Raw genomic sequence first — 16,542 nt, 5'->3', positions numbered from 1 at the left:
AGATAGAATCTCGTTCCATACTTACTACCTATCCCAGGCTGGCCTTGAACTTCTTACCCTCTTGCCTCATAAACCTCATAAAGAGTGCTTGGACTATAGGTATGAGCCTCCATACTCCCCAGGGCCCTTACTTGTTTGACTTTTTGCAATGCTGGGGGGTTTGAACCTAGGGTCTCATGCATGCTAAGTTGGTGCTTGACCACAAAACTAGAGACTTCTAGTTGTGCTTGACTTCTTGTTAGTCTAAGAGGTAGGAACTTTAAAGTTGGACGCCATTCCTCCTACATGACCTTGTGGAGAACCAACCTGATGGACCAGAGTGTTCTCCTTTGGTTTCTGTCTTGCATTTGATGTCCTTGTTCATACATATGTCAGTCTGTTTTCTTTATCTGTCTTGGAAAAGCCTCTGCATATCTGAGATTGTACTATGTGTCTTATGGGACATTTTATAGAAGGCCTGCCTTGTTCAAGCCCGGAATTGGGTAGCATGTGCCCCCTACTGGCAGGACTGAGAATTGACTCTTTTATTGTTCCCCACCATGGGTTGCCTTGATAGCTGAGCTGTATTGTGGTGACAATCTTGTTGGGAAAATGATAATTATGAGGCAATACAAGCCTTGTGGAGGAACTAGATACACACAGGCGGCTGGGAAGCACAGAGGAAGTTGGTGGTTGGGAAGAAGTCTTTTGGATTTGGGTGCAGAAGCAGAGAATCTAGGACAGTGGTTCTCAACCTTCCTCATGCTGTGGCCCTTTATACAGTTCCACATGTTGCGGTGACCCCCAACCATAGAATTATTTTCATCGCTACTTCATAACTATAATTTTGCTCTTGTCACGAATTGTAAACATCTGTGTTTTCCGAGAGTCTTAGGCAACTCTGTGAAAGGGTCGGTCGACTCCAAAGGGGTCTCCACCCACAAGTTGAGAACCGCTGGTCTAGGGGAGGGCCTGGCCTGAACCTGAAGAAGCAGGTCATACCCTGCAAACGCTCATTTCCCATTGTACTCATGAGTATGAGGGAAGATGAAAGATTCTGGAAAGCTCGACAGTGACCTGTCCAGGAAAAGCTGTTGATGCTTGCCTGTCTGAGGAGACAGAGACTGAGAGGACTGAGGAGACTGTTCCTGGGAGAAGAAGAACCTTGAATCATGTACTTCCTGGGACTTGAACTCAGGACCTCTGGAAGAGCAGTCAGTGCTCTTAACCACTGAGCCATCTCTCCAGCCCCCGGTCTTGAACTTCTAATCTTCTGCCTCCTCCTGCTGGGTGCTGGGACGGCAGACAGGCATTGTCATACCTAGTTATGGAGGGCTGGAGATCAAACTCCGACCTGCATCCGTGCTAAGCAAGCCCCCTGCGTTACATGCTGCCCGCCACACCCCCCACTCCCGGCCCCGCCGCCATCTTGCCATATGGAGAGCACAGAAGCGGTGAACCCATGCATGATTGTTGAAGCTGTGCTCCTTTAACCCCGGCTCCCCTACAGTGTGTCCAGCAATGTGACCCACCAGTTCACCTCTCCCGGGGAGTTCACGGTGTTTGCTGAGTGTACGACCAGCGAGTGGCACGTGACCGCTCAGAAGCAAGTGATCCTCCGAGAGAAGATGGAGACGCCCCGTGTCACTGGGTGCTCAGGCCTGTCTGGATCTGGAGCCGGCCTCCTCTGTCAGGCTGTCTTTGGGGAACCCCTGTGGGTTCAGGTGGATCTGGATGGAGGTGAGTCTGCAGGGTCGAGCAGGTGGAGGCACACGGAGGATTTGCCTCCTCTAAATCTATCCAGCTAACCTGAGGCTTTAGTGTCTTAGCGTCCTTGTGTTCATTTATTTAACACCCATGGTATCTTCAGGGCTAAGTGCTTGGCCTATGATGGCCCACTCAGGATAGACTCCACTTAATCTACCCCAATCTAGAAGGCCAGTGGGCCAGAGAGAATCCCCGCCTTCCTAAGGATCTGTCTGCATGTCCACAATCCTATTTGAAACACTGGCCCTCTATACCACTTCCCTCTGAGGGAATTTCAATAAGAAGGGGTGGGCTTAGGAGGGGCTGCCTATAGCACACAGCCAGTGGTGACCGTGAGCATGGCGCCATCCTGTGGCCGTGAAGCCCCGCAGTCAGCTGTACACGTAGGGATACAGGCCTACCCACAGTTCTGGCGAGGGTACACTCTGATTGGACACGGTGTCGTCTAATTAAGCCAGAGGCCATTCTGATTGGTTCCAACATCTACCTTGTTTAGCCAAGGCTTCCACGCTGATTGGTTACAGCTTCCGTTCTAATTTATTACAGAGATCACTCTAATTGTGCCCACAGGGTCCATTACTCCTCAGCACATCCATTCCCGGTGCTTGGATAGTTCCCATTGATATTTTAAGTAGCACCACTTTTGTCCACAGAGACCGCCCTGCCTTATCCACAACAACGTTTTTCCACAAAGCGCAGTCCAGTTAGAGCTCTGAATGGAGAGCCCTATTGACATAAATGATGCAGTGCAGATCTAGGATGGCGGTGGTGGTGGTGCGGGGGATGTTAGTGGTGATGGCGTAATGATGATGGGGATGATGAGGATGATGGGGATGTGATGATGACGGTGATGGTGGTGGTGATCATCAAATGAGGAAGGGTCTGACTCAGTATGACATCCTTCACTCCGATCGTCTTAATGGCATTGTGATGGGCTTCGGCACTCACGAGGTTCCTTCCTGTTCCTGTGTGCCTGTTGCCTAACAGGGGCTGATATGTGCACCCAGGGTAAAGTAAAATAATCTTCCGTTGATTTATTTAGTCTTCCTACGAATACAATTGTGTGTCAGCTCTTTGCCAGGTGTGTGGGAGGTAGGAATACACATGAAAGTGAAGGGTCCTGCTCCTATAGGGCTTTATGGTATCACCATCATCACCAAATGATCATCATCACTGTCACCATCATCACCACCACCAGTATGTCCTCTTCCTTCTCCTTCTCTTCTTCTTCCCTTTCCGCCCATTTCATCAGCATCCAAACGAGACATATCTGGCGTGGCTCCTACTGGAAACAATATCATCTAGTTGCATGGATCCCATTTTCTTTCTTTTAATAAAACTCTTTCTTTTTTTTAAGATTTTTTATTTTAGAAAAGATCTATTTATTTATTTCATGTATGTGGGTACACTGTCTTCAGACACACCAGAAGAATGGGCTCCAAGTCCCATTACAGATGGTTGTGAGCCACCATGTGGGTGCTAGGAATTGAACTCAGGACCTCGGGAAGAGCAGTCCGTGCTCTTAACCGCTGAGCCATCTCTCCCGCCTTACACCACATTGTCAAACAACTACAGTATTTGGCATCCAGCTAGGACAGTCATTTGCAGCCTGCAAGGAAGGCTGCATTTTGTGGGGAGGGGGTTGGGTTTCACAGAGTTTACCTGTGCTAGGAGGTCACCAGTGGATGCTAAGGGAAACACCTTCACCTATTTTGGCTGAAAAGAGTGCTTAAAGTTCATGCTCCTGCTTCAATATTCTTGTGTCCCACCCCCACCCCAGATTCCTCTGTTTCCCACCAAAAGGGGGGAGGGGTCCCTATCATCAGGCTGTTCTTAGCAGTTGCTTTAAATTCCTGGGTTCAAGGGCTTAGTTAAATAACGAGGCTGCAGCTGTGACTCAGTTGGAAGAGTACCTGCCATTCAAGAAACCCTGGGTTTGATCTCCAAACTGAGCACAGTGGGGCTTGCCTGTTATCCTAATTCTTGAGAGGTTCAGACAGGAAAATCTAGAGTTCAAGGCCAGCCTCTGCTACATAGTGAGGTCAGGGACAGCCTGGGCTCCATTAGACCCTATCTCAAAACCAATCAAACAAACAAACAATAAAAAAAAATTTTCAGAGAGGATTCAGAAGTAAAGATAAAAAAAAAAGTAAATAATCACTTATTAAGCCAAAACTTAAAAAAGAAAAAAAAAATACAGTTAGCATTTAGGGAGGCTGGTCAGTCCTCACTTATTTCTTTGGATCCATATCTATGTCTACGGCAGAACTTGACATCAGAACTCAGCCTGAACTATCTTAGAACGCTAGTGCACAGTTGGTAATGGCCTTCCTAAATTTCCCTTACTCCCCCTAGGAGTCGGTGCGACTTACGCTGTGCTTTCGGGTAATAGAACTCTGGCTGAGTTCACCACCCGGAGGGGCTCGCAGCTTTACAATCTGACCCTGGGGAGAGACATCCAGGAGTTGCTGGGCCCTGGGAGGCACCACCTGAAGATCCAAGATGTCAGCACCAGCACTGCCTCCGCCCGTTCTGGAAACTTCACTGTGCACTTTGTGGAGCTGCTGTCGGGGCTTCGGGCCTCCTGGGCTTCTGACCGCGTGGAGCTTGGGTGGGACTTGTTGGTCAACGTCTCGGTGGCTCATGGTACCCTGGAGGAGCTGACCTTCGAGGTGGCGGGACTCAATGCGAACTTCTCCCAGAAGGAGGAGAGCGGTGGGCGGTCATCTGGGAGCTACCGCGTGGCTGTTCCTGCTGAAGGTACTGGGGTTGGCAGCTTCCCTGCCAGTTTCTAGTTTGGTCCCCCTGGGGCTCAGAGGGGTGACACCAGGCAGGTATGAGAGTCTCAGGCCTTCCGCCAAAGGTCTGCCAGAGAACAAAGGTTCCACAAGAGAGCCAGCCTCCTCCTCCAGCATAGTCCTGACGCTTCCTTCCCCACCCCTTTCTCCAAGAGTCTTGCTTGGAATAGGAAGAAGCCAAAGGACAGAAATAAATGAAAAAGTACACACCACACTGGGCCTTGAGTCCCCGTGCCAACTTGCAGACATATCTGTGTCCTGTGATTGACACGAATGTGGTCCAGCGTAAACTTGTAAGCTTACTTAAAATGTTATGAGATTTATTTATTCACTTATTTATGGTAACCCACTTGCTCCGTTCTTGAGTTGAGCTCTGTGGGTGACATCATGTCCCCGTGCCCTAAGTTTGTTCCCACCTGCTGGCTTTTGCCTCCCTCTGCTCCCGCTGAAACTATTCATTGAAGTCTGTCCACATTTAACTGCTAAAACCTGGGCCAATCCAGTGGCCTTTTGCTCGGGTTTTTTTTTTTTTTCCCCCGGAGCTGGGGACCGAACCCAGGGCCTTGCGCTTTCTAGGCAAGCGCTCTACCACTGAGCTAAATCCCCAACCTCCTTTTGCTCGGTTTTAGATTAACAGACTTCTTTCCTTCCTGAGGCAAGATGATCTAGGCCTCTCCAGGAAGAGGGAGGACACAAAGGGTCAGGACTCTGCCTTTGGTGGGCATGTTTGAAATTGCCTCTGTGAGCTCCTGAGACCATCTGCTGGGCCCCTCAAACCACAGCCCACAGGATGATAAGCGCTGTGCTTCCCCTTCAGCTGGCTGCACGTAAACAGCATCTTACTCTCCCACCATCCCTCTCCTGAAGGCCTATGTCTGGTCCATAGTTCTTACCCACACTTAGTCCACTGTATTTCCTAGGAGCAGAAAGACATCCATTCGCTTATTCCACCCTCTCTATTCCTCCACCACAGGCTGATTCCACAGGGCATGAGAAAAGAACCCTGCTCAAAGAACCTTCTCGTGCTGTTAAGGGTAGCACTGTTCCACTTCCAACTCACACGCCATACTGGACTCCAAGCCTGCTATGTCTCCGGGTCGTTGTACCTTCCCCTGTGTGCTCCCAGAGTCTTGCCTCAGGCCCAGTATATAGTAGGGCTAATAAGTATGTAGAGGATGAGAGAGTCCGGGGCTGCTGTCAAGGCTGCCAGACAGGCACACGGAGGGAGAGCTGTCTCCGTTGTGTCACGGAATTTGTGACAACGCTGGTGACTCTTCCCCCACCCCCTTGCCTTGCAGGCACCTTCCTGGTCACTGTGCACGTGCGGAACGCTTTCTCAGACCTGAGCTTGGACATTGGGAACGTCACGGTCACTGGTGAGGTGTTTGTACTCTTAGGAGTCTAGGATGCTGAACCTGCCTGGGGTCTAGCAAGGAGCCCTTCAAATAGAGTTGTGAACACGGAGCCCAGCCCACAGTCGCAGATTCTTCTGGGTGCTCTAAAGGCACAGTTACAGATAGTGTCATTAAGTCCCACACTGACCTCATACAGGCGTTCTTCCTGCCGTGACTCCCTGAACTGCACAGCATGACAGTGCTCAGACCACACATTCACATTATCTTAGGCATTATAATCTAGAGTGTAGGAGGGGAGCTTGACGTTTTCGTCACCTGCTCCCGGGATGGCCTGAGGGTGTGGCTCAGTGGTAGCGCCCTTCCTCAGCACACAGAAACACTGGACTCTACCCCTGAGCTGCAAACACGATAACAGAATATAGAAGATGACGGCCGGGGGATGACTCTGAGGGTCAAGAGCTTGCTATGCAGGTGTGAGCTCCTGAGGTCGGATCCCTAGCGCTCAGGCAAGAGTCGGATGAGGCAGCCACACATCTGTCTCCCACAGAACCCTGTCATCTTCGTCTCCATCACCTGAATGGTAGACATCTTGGGGCATCTTCAACACGATCTCTTTGGTTTTTTTTTTTTCATATTCGTTTGTTTGTTTATTTGTTTGAGAAGGGTCTTGTTTTGTTGTCTAGACTTGCCACAAACTCTAGGCTCACCTGCTCCTCCTGCCACCCCAACCACTCCCCCTCCATAGCTGGGACCGGAGTACATGCCATGATCCTTCCGTGACTCTGCCTTTATAGTTTATAACGTTTTCCACTGAAGCTTTAATTCTTGTTCCCACTATGTTCACAGCCCCTTCCGGTCTCCGAGAACCGTCTGGAATGAAAGCCGAAGCAGAGAACGTGAGCATCTTTAAAACGTTTTTTTAAAAAGACTTATGTATTTAATGTATATGAATACACCATAGCTGTCTTCAGAGACACCAGAAGAGAGCATCAGATCCCATTACAGATGGTTGCGAGCCACCATGTGGTTGGTGGGATTTGAACTCAGGACCTCAGGAAGAGCAGTCAGTGCTCTTAACCACTGAGCCATCTCTCCAGCCAACCCCCTCTTTCGAACACTTAACTTCACAAGGAAACAGTATCCAAGCGGTCTCCTTAGAGTTTTGAGTTTAGGAAACTGACAGGGTCCCCACGCTTTCTTCCATTTGGAGAAAGAGCCCAAGAGTATGTTCTCTAACCACCACAGGGTTAAGCTGTGAAGCAGCAAAACCCTGGGTTGTGTAGGTAGGCCTTAGGAAGTAAATAACACATTTCTGTAAATGATAATATTATTAATAATAATAATAATAATATAATAGGCAATACAAGAAATCATCGGAGAAATTAGAAGATATTCCTAACTAGAATGATAATGGCAGCATGATTGATCCACATCTGTGGGCTGCAGCTGGAGCAGCATTCACAGGGAAATGCACAACCGTTAGCACCCGTTTGAGGAGACAAAGCCCCGGTTCTTCAGTGTTTGCAGTTTTCGGTTTCAGTTTTCAGTTTTCCTCGACACTGTGCAGGTGCTTCCTGGTGATAACAAAGACCTACTGTGCGCCTGCGGAGTTCGAGAATTGACATTCTGGGGCAGAGACGGGAGGGCGAGGAGGCAGGTGTGCTCTCTGCCCTCGTGAAGCTTAGAGATAAGCAGACGAAAGAAGAGAACTGAGAGTGTTGTGTGTCTGGTAGGAACCAGGTGGACCAACAGCAAGCATCAAGAGCGTGCGCTCGCAGGTGTGCCCAGAGGGGACATGAAGATTGGGAAGGTGGCTCACTGGGTAGAGCTCTTGCTACTTAGTGGAAACTGAGCATGATCCTAAGAGCCTATAATCAATCCAGATGCCCCGACAAGCTAGGAAGTGGAGACATGAGAATCCCCAGGAGCATAAAGGCCAGTTAGCCAGGTGTATACAGTGGAGAGTAAGAGCCCGTGTGATATAAGAGTTGCAGAAAACAAGGACTGACACCTGGGATGTCCCCTGACCTCCACACGCTCATGGCACACACAGGCCATCAGAGGTTGAGTTCCACTGTAGCCTTGTGTGATTCTGGGTCAAGGCTCGAGCAAGAGGACCCATAGGTAAGTTGTTTAACTGGTCCTACCAGCAATTTCGTCCAGAATTCACCTCGGGGCCTGCTGATTCCTTTTCTAGAGCGGACATTCTCTTCATGGTTGCCCAACCAGCAATGTCTCCTCTTCTTTCTGATGCTTCTGGAAGCCGGTCCCACAGGGAAGCTTCTCCATGTCTGTGGCAACCGTGGGTGTCAGAGGCTAGCAAATCATCAGAGGGACAGATACACAGAGACTCAGAACATAGCTGGGAGATACAGGCTCATGACCCCTCTGAGACTTGGCTGCCTCTAAGTCTTGTATTCCTTCTAGTTTTTCTTTCTTCGTGTGTACATGTTCCTCAAGAGCCATACACCTTGGCCTTGTGTAGGTAGTGCCTCTCATTATCCTGGAGCTCGACAAGTGGTCTAGTCTGGCCTGCCAGTGAGCTCAGAGATCCATTCATCTAGTCTTTCCAAGGCTGGGATTACAGCACAGGTCACAGCCCTTGGTGGGTTCAAGTGGGGCAGGGTTGACTTCATATCATTGTGTTTGCAAAACAAAGACCTTAATAATGGAGCTGCAGGGGTTGGGGATTTAGCTCAGTGGTAGGGCACTTGCCTAGCAAGCGCAAGGCCCTGGGTTCAGTCCCCAGCTCCGGAAAAAAAAGAATAAAAAAAAAATAATAAAAATGGAGCTGCCTCTCCCCACATCCCTCAAGACCTCTATTCTTAACTGATTGCCTCCGCCTTCCACATTCTCCTGCTTCCTATAATTGGATTCCCTCTAAGGAAGCACAGGTGGTACTCATAGTGTTAAGTGTCCATTAATGTCCCTTAAGGGTAGCAGTTGGGTTTCTACCAGGTCCCCCAATGTTGCTGTAAAATTAAAAATAGGGCTTTCTTTTACCCTGCACTAGATCCAACACCGTAGTGCCCCAAGACATCTGGTAGACATCTTCATCTCAGTCAGCAAAGCCTCTCACCCACTTTGCTCCATCCCATATCAAACTGCTGATGGCTGCTCTCTGAGCCTGGCAACAGTCTCTCTACCCGTCTAGTTCCCAAGGCAGGTTGCCACCACGCCAGACACACACATCCCAATTCTGTGGTGGCCCAGTATCTCTTGTACTCAATCAAATCGCCACATGAAAGAACACACAACACAATAACCTCTGATCCAATTGATAATATATAATATGCTCATCTAGACACACAAAGCCCTGTACACATCCATCCCTGTAAATGTGCAGAGAGGAATCTTAACATCAGTCTCTGTGTTCTCTCGGCCTGCTTCTCCCTGATCCGGTCTCCTCTTCCTCTCTAAAACTTTTCTCCCGCCCATCCTTCCTTCTTGTCCAATGACAGGCTTCATTCTATCCTATACCTGCCTTCACCTGCATAATGACATCATCCTACACCCCAACATCAGCACAGGGCCTGGTCTAGAACAGCCTCTGTCCATGCAGGCAACCACAGAGTGGATCCAGTGAGTCTTAGGAAGGCACACCGTGCCTCCAGAGGGAAACCTGAGAGCAGACCACCATCCAGAACCTTCTCTGCTCTTAGCCTCACCCTGTGGCCACTCCCAGCAAGCACTGCTCTGGGGTGGAGGGTAAGTTGGTGGCGGCACTCTACAGTGAAGCTGAGTTATGGAGTGTTCTATCACTGGGGGGTTCCTTTCTCTGCAGGGACACAAGTGGGACATGAAGGTGTTCACTGAGCCTGAACTGTACGTGGACCCTTTCACAGACGTCACACTGGGCTGGCCGGATGATGACCTAAGCTTGGACTTCCACTGGTCCTGTGGTAAGTGGTATGATGTTCCTGTCCACCCGCATCATTGATGAGAGAGCATCATCAGGCTTGTCTGTTCCCTCTCCACCGGACACAAATCTAGCCTGACGCTGCCTGCCCATGTGTGCCAGAGTGCAAACCTCAGCGATGGGAATGGAGGCAAAAACAAGGAGCGATGGTGTTCCTGAATGCATGTGACAGGGCATGGGGAGAGTTAACAGCAGTAACGAAGCCTAAAAGCTCGGTTGCTTTGTTCATTGACATCATCCACTGGCAAATCCAGATAAGATCTGTGACCAGATAGGCCTCCTCTGAGAGTGTCCTTCCCTCCTAACATACAATACCACACACATACACACACATACACACACAAACACTCATCACCACACACACTCACTTACACACATACTCACACACACTTACACACGCTCACTTACACACTCACTTACACACACATATACTCACTTACACACACTCACCACACACTCATTTACACACACTCACACACTCACACACACTTACACTTACACACACTCACTTACACACACACACACACACACACACACACACACGCCAAAATAAAATGGGACAACTGGAAGTTGGGCATGGTGGGTTATCCCTGTAACCCTGTCAGTCAGGAGGCAGAAGCAGGAAGACCATGAGTTTGAGGCTAGCCTAGGCTGTGCCACCAGATCTTGTCTTGATGAAACAAAACCATTATCAGAAGCTTTGCTAAACCAGAAAGTCCACGGTGTGTTGGGTTCAGGGATGCAGTGCACGAGCGTCTTCCCATCTCTCTCAGGACATTGCTGGGCTCAGTGGAAGACCTGTGTGGAGAGGCAACTGCTCCACACAGACCAGAGGTTGCTGGTACTCCATACCTTCTGTCTGCCACCTCTCAACTCTGCTGTCACCCTGCATTTGGCTATCCTACGGGGCCAAGAACTGGAGAGAGAGACAGAACGGTGCCTCTATGTGTCTGCTCCCCTGGACCTTGGGCCTCAAATCAGGTGAGGCACGTGGGTGCCATGTCATTGGCCCGCACCACTCGGAGGTGAGACTGGTAGAGTGGATCAACCAATCTCACTTGTGCTCGAATAGGGGTGGCAACCTGTGGATCCACAACAAATGGCATGAAGGGACCGCAGAAGTCTATGACAATTTCATCCAGGGAACAGAGACTTGGAGGAGGAGTTGGGGGAGGGGCTGGGGAGGCAGGGCCTTGCAGATCCTACCAGATTAATGTTTTCCACCCAGGAGCTACCCAAGGTCCCTGAGCAGGAGGGGACATGCTCCAAGCTTGCTTCAAAACTTTCTGCTCTCAGTGGATTGGCTTAGCATCTTATAGGAGTCAAAGGAGAAACTTGAGGTATCAGGGCCTGTCAACAGGGTCCCGCTGGAAGCAGATGGCCCACTATAGTCAGGAACTTATTACAGATGGATAAGCATCCTCTTTCAGGTGAGAGTGAACAGGACTAACCCAGGTGACAGTGTGCAAGTGCTATAGGGTGGGGCAAGCCATCGCTCCTAGGACTGCAGAGGTAAGACAGGGGATGCCTGGAATCCCCTCTGTGGAGAGAGACAGAAGCCATGGCCTTGACTAGAGGATGAGGGGATGCTGATTCTGCCATGCCAGCGCTTTGGTAAGAAATAAATGAATAACCTTGTGCTCCCCTCAGCACACCATCTCCCCCTCAAACTTCCTGAGCCCCTACCAATGCTTTCCATGGATGGGAGCTGAGACATTGTCTCTGCTGGGAGAGCTGGAGAACGATCTGGAAGGTCTGTAGAAACCCACCAGCGTGCTTGCACTAGGGAAGACACTAATAAAAGAATTAAGGGGTTTGATGGATTCATGAAGTTAAGGCTAAGCGGACTCAGGGAGGCATTAGACATGCACCATATGTCAAAGTGACCTGTCAGGGGCTCCAGGGAGGGTGAGGGAGGTCACTATATAGAAGGTTCAGGGGGCTGTAGCTGAATAGATGATCTTCAGGTTCACTGAGAGACCTTGTCTCAAACAATAAGATGAAGAGAGAAGACATTCCATATCAACCTTATACACACACACACACACACACGCGCACACACACAGATGCATGCACACAGACACCTGTGTAAACACACATGCACACATCTGTGTATGCATACACCTGTGTACACACATACACACATGCATGCCTGCTCACACACCTGTACAAACACACACGTGCATGCGTACACACATGCACACACATACACACACATGCACACACATACACACACATGCACATACACATGCATACAAATAGATACCTGTGTACACACATGCATGCATGCATGCACACATACCTGTCTGTACACACACACACACACACACACACACACACACACACACACACCCCAAAACAAAAACACAAAAGAAGGCCCAGGGGTTGGGCCCTGACTCATGGTTCATGGTTCATGTTCCGTCCATCCACTGAGGAATGGTGTCACCTAGGACCAATCATGCAAGTCCTCTGAGGCTAGCATGCTCCCAAGTGCTCTCGGGGCTCTGACATGTCACTCTCAGAGCTATGCACCATATATGTGCTGTGAAGCCGCGGCACTGTCACTTTTAGTAACATGATAGAGGATCTCAGAAGTTATCTGACTTTGTCCACTTCCTTTGCAGCTAAGGAAACCAATTAAGCAGCTCATACAAGGCAAATCTTCCTAAGTGACAAGGTCAGGATTGGAAGCTAGGGACCTGTCCTGCCCCTCCACCCCCACCCCCAGCCTGGCTGCAAGTGGAGTGCGTGTTCTGACTCTTCTTCTGCCTGCAGACCAAGGCTCTGCCCTGGCTTAGGTTGGAGCATTGGTGGGCTTTTTCCATCTTTGATTTGGACAAAGGCAATGTTCCCACCTTCTCCACAGACTTGAGAACTGGGCAAAGACCAGGCAAGTGGTCACGACGCCTGAGGGAAATTTCTCTCTTTAACCTCTGTACCTTCCAGCTGTCAAAAGAACTGCCGACCAGTGAAAGCCGACCAAGATGTTCTGCTCACTGTCACTGTGGGAGATGAAACCCCAGTGGCCATGTTCAACTGGTACTTAGATGACACCTCACCAGAGAAGGTGAGATGTCACAGCCGCTCAGAAGAAACTGTGTCCTCCAAGAGGACCAGCTTTGTGTTGAATGCCGGGTCCTGAGCCAGGGTAGACCAAGCCCATTTGGAGCCAGTGCAGGGGCAATGAGGAAGATTAGGGGGTGTGCTTTAAAGAGACCCAAGGGAATTTCTAACAGGTGAATGGACACATAGGAGCAAAGCCTATGAGGAGAGAGAGACTGCTGCCCTCAGCCCAAGGCCCTGCCAGGATGCATACATCTCCTAGCTGCTGGGCATGGGGATGATGGTCTATAAACATCTCCTAACCCAGCACCCTTACCCAAAGGAAGGCTATTTCTGCAGCATGCCTCACACACAGCCATGGGGCCACACTGAGAAGAATGCCTCTTGAAAGCGCTTGCTCTCACCCCCTTCTCTGCCCTGTTTACTTGCCTAGCTCACTCCCCAGTGAGTTCACCCTGCAAAAGTGACCTGCACACATCCCTCCTCCTCATAGGCTCCTCCCTCAGTTAAGTGGTCTACACCTATGCCTCCTCGGGCTCCTTTTCTGGGAAGCTGACCTCAGGCAAGAGGCAAGACTGGAGACTATTTACTGACCTAATGGGTAGCAGCAGGGCCACGATTTGCTCATCAGAAAGACATGTGACAGGCCCAGGGGGTTGGAAGCCACAGGACTGAGAAGTCCAGGCACCTATCTAATAAACTCTAAGGGCCTGAGTGCTCTTCCCTTGCAGGCCGAGCCTCTCCCAGCAGCCTGCAGACTCAGAGGATTTTGGCCACGATCACTGACCCTCCTTCACAGCAACTCTTCTGTGCTGCTACTGAATAGCAGCTTCCTGCAGACCTGGGGGCCTGTTATTCACATCCGGGTCACAGGTGAGATGATGTCATGCCAACCTGTTATTCATATCCAGGTCATAGGTGAGATGCTGTCACTCCAACTCTTGTTATAGGACCAAGGCCAACTTGGAAACACTAAAATAAGAGACTTTGGCCTATTGTGGAGCAAGGCATGGAGTCTTCTGCCTGGAAGACTTTGGGCAAAGGATTTGACTTCATGTTGCCTCAGTTTCCCCCAACTGTGGCTTTGGGGTGACGTAAATGCCTGTCCTGGAACTGTCCTCATGCAAGATGGTTGACAGGATGCCAGTTGTACAAACCGGTCACTCTAAGACAACCTGTGTGTGCCACCAGAAGTCAGGGTGACTCAGTGCTCAGACAGAGTCCCAGAACAAAGGCTATGCTTTCTAAGAACACCCCCTTTGACCCTTCATTATGACCTAAGTTCTAGCACTGCAGGCTAGTGGCACTTGCGTGTGTGCCTGTAGGTTCTGTATTTTCTGACGCATCTCACAGGGTGCCCACAGACAGACAAACTGAGGTGGGCACTTGTGCAGTGGACACACTTGCTCTACCCCAGACTTTCTCAACTGAGTTAGGCCAACACGGAGGGGTGACTGCTCTTCCCAAGGACCTGGGTTCAAGTCCCAGCTCCCACATGGCTGCCCAGGGCTGCTCACACTGTCTGTAACTCCAGCTCCAGGGAATCTGTTGCTCTCTCACAGACAGAAGACAGACAGACAGACAGATGTGCAGGCAAAGCACCGATGCACATAAAAAATAGTAAACCATTTAAAAAGGGAAAAGTTTCTCCTTTGCTCAGTTCTCGTGGCCAGTGCTCTTTTGAACTCTGTGTCTGTGTCACAAGTGGTGGTACATGGCTGAAGGACAGACAGGGGCTCACAATGCTGAGGGTGTGAGGCTGGAAACAGATGGCTTCTGGGTAGCATCCACCTGCTTCCAGCTCCATTGTATTTCGGTTCCTCCCTGGCTTGGCCATCTGACCTCTGGGAGATCTGCTCATGTTGTCCTATGAGGAGGTTACTGTTGGTTCCACTTTACAGATGACAGAAGTCAAACCAAGGCCACTTAGAGAGGAAATAGCAGAACTCCAGCACCACATCTGCCCACTTTCTCAGTGAGCCTGGGGCTCTGCACTGGGGATAATTGTTAGATAGAAGTGTTTGGAGGCCTGCTCCAGAATCTCCAGAGAGGTCAGAGGCTGCCGGTCTGTAGAGGGCCAGAAACCGCGAAGCTCCCAGGCCGTCCTGAAGAAGGGTTAAAGTTTTAGACACGCGGTCCTCTAAACACAGTGAATTTTCATTTCCCAGCACTGACCGACCACGCCTACGGGGAGGACACCCACGTGATCAGCATGCTACCTCCACCTGAGGTGCCTGCCTGCGTGATTGACCCTGAGGAAGGTTCTGTACTGACGAGCTTCGCCATCTTCTGCAGCACCCCCACAGCTCCGGGCCCTGTGGAGTACTGCTTCTGTGTACAGTCAGGTACCAGCTAGAGGCTCTGCTCTTCCCTCAGCTCCCAGACTCGTTTTCTGTAAAAATAGGGATTGTCTGTATCTGCTGCGATAGAGTGTGTTCTATAATGAGAGAGGATAACAGGTTGAGGGATTCCTAAGTCACGGTCACCCCCAAAGCACTGACCCAGTCACAGTACCAGAAGGGCAGCATCTGCCCAAACCCAGGGGACGCAATGACTTTGTCCCATTGTAGGGAATATAAAACGGTTAAATGGATGAAGAGACACAACAAGTAGGGGCATACCAGGTCATAGTCCTCAATACACGCACACGCACACGCACACACACGCTCACACACACACACATACACACACACACACACATGGGGAGGAGACAGGGAGAAGGAGAAGAGAGAGGAAAGGAAAGGGAGAGAGAGGTAAATAGAGGGGAGAGAGAGTTGGGGGAGAGGAAGAGAGAAAGAGAGAGGAAAGGAAAAGGGAAAGAAGAGAAAAAATGAGAGAGAGAGAGAGAGAGAGAGAGAGAGAGAGAGAGAGAGAGAAGACAGAGGTCAAGGGGGTCACTGTGACTCTTTGAAAGTCTGAAGTTGCAGCTACCTTGATGTCAGCGCTGGATCTGGCTCATAGAACCTTCCACACTTTCACTGACCCTGACTTGTAAGTGGCAGCACAGAATGACAGTGTGTCACAGGACAAGCGAATCTCATATTTTTGGTTGTGAGCCTAGCCTTTAACAGCTGAGCCATCTCTCCAGCCCAGGACAAGCGAATCTCAAAGAACATTTTTTTTTTTTTTTGGTTCTTTTTTTCGGAGCTGGGGACCGAACCCAGGGCCTTGCGCTTCCTAGGTAAGCGCTCTACCACTGAGCTAAATCCCCAGCCCCCATTTTTTTTTTTTGGCGAAGGTTCACAGAGGGTTAACCATCCAAGACCCTACCTATATTGCATGATAACCATCCAGTCAGCCATGTCAGCCACAACAACCACACCCAGGACGGCAGTGGTGGGTGGCGTGGGGCAGTTCACTCCTCCGTTTACCATTGTATTTTGGTTGCCAAAGGTTCTCACTGTGGACCCAGGCATTTGAGGACTGTCACACAAGCTCTGTGTGGGCCTTAGCTCACGTGGGACTTTCTTTCCAACTGAGGCACCATAAGTGATGCAGGCATGTTCTGCAATTATCCTGCCAGACACCACATGGCATAAACAGTGTGCTCTGACCCTGGTGAGGTGGGTGTAAGCCCTTCTGAGGGAGTATAGATTTTATGGGTTGCCCAATCAAAGATGTGCAGTTTGCTGGGCTGTTAAGGTGACAATGCCAGGGTCTG

General features: G+C 50.0%; 1 protein-coding gene across 1 annotated transcript in view; it reads left to right on the top strand.

Moving 5' to 3' along the window:
• Nucleotides 1–16,542, top strand: part of Pkd1l2 (polycystin 1 like 2) — an 86,974-nt gene that overhangs the window by 12,563 nt on the left and 57,869 nt on the right. The window contains exons 6-14 of the mRNA XM_039098121.2: nt 1,490–1,719; nt 4,102–4,506; nt 5,843–5,920; nt 6,746–6,795; nt 9,684–9,801; nt 10,592–10,799; nt 12,765–12,885; nt 13,613–13,754; nt 15,050–15,226. Of these exons, the coding sequence (XP_038954049.1) occupies nt 1,490–1,719; nt 4,102–4,506; nt 5,843–5,920; nt 6,746–6,795; nt 9,684–9,801; nt 10,592–10,799; nt 12,765–12,885; nt 13,613–13,754; nt 15,050–15,226 (1,529 nt within the window). The remainder of the gene's footprint in view (nt 1–1,489; nt 1,720–4,101; nt 4,507–5,842; nt 5,921–6,745; nt 6,796–9,683; nt 9,802–10,591; nt 10,800–12,764; nt 12,886–13,612; nt 13,755–15,049; nt 15,227–16,542) is intronic.

Source organism: Rattus norvegicus, chromosome 19 (assembly GCF_036323735.1).
Source record: "Rattus norvegicus strain BN/NHsdMcwi chromosome 19, GRCr8, whole genome shotgun sequence".
In the NCBI taxonomy this organism is placed as follows: Eukaryota; Metazoa; Chordata; class Mammalia; order Rodentia; family Muridae; genus Rattus; species Rattus norvegicus.
This window is presented reverse-complemented; position numbering and strand designations above follow the sequence as displayed.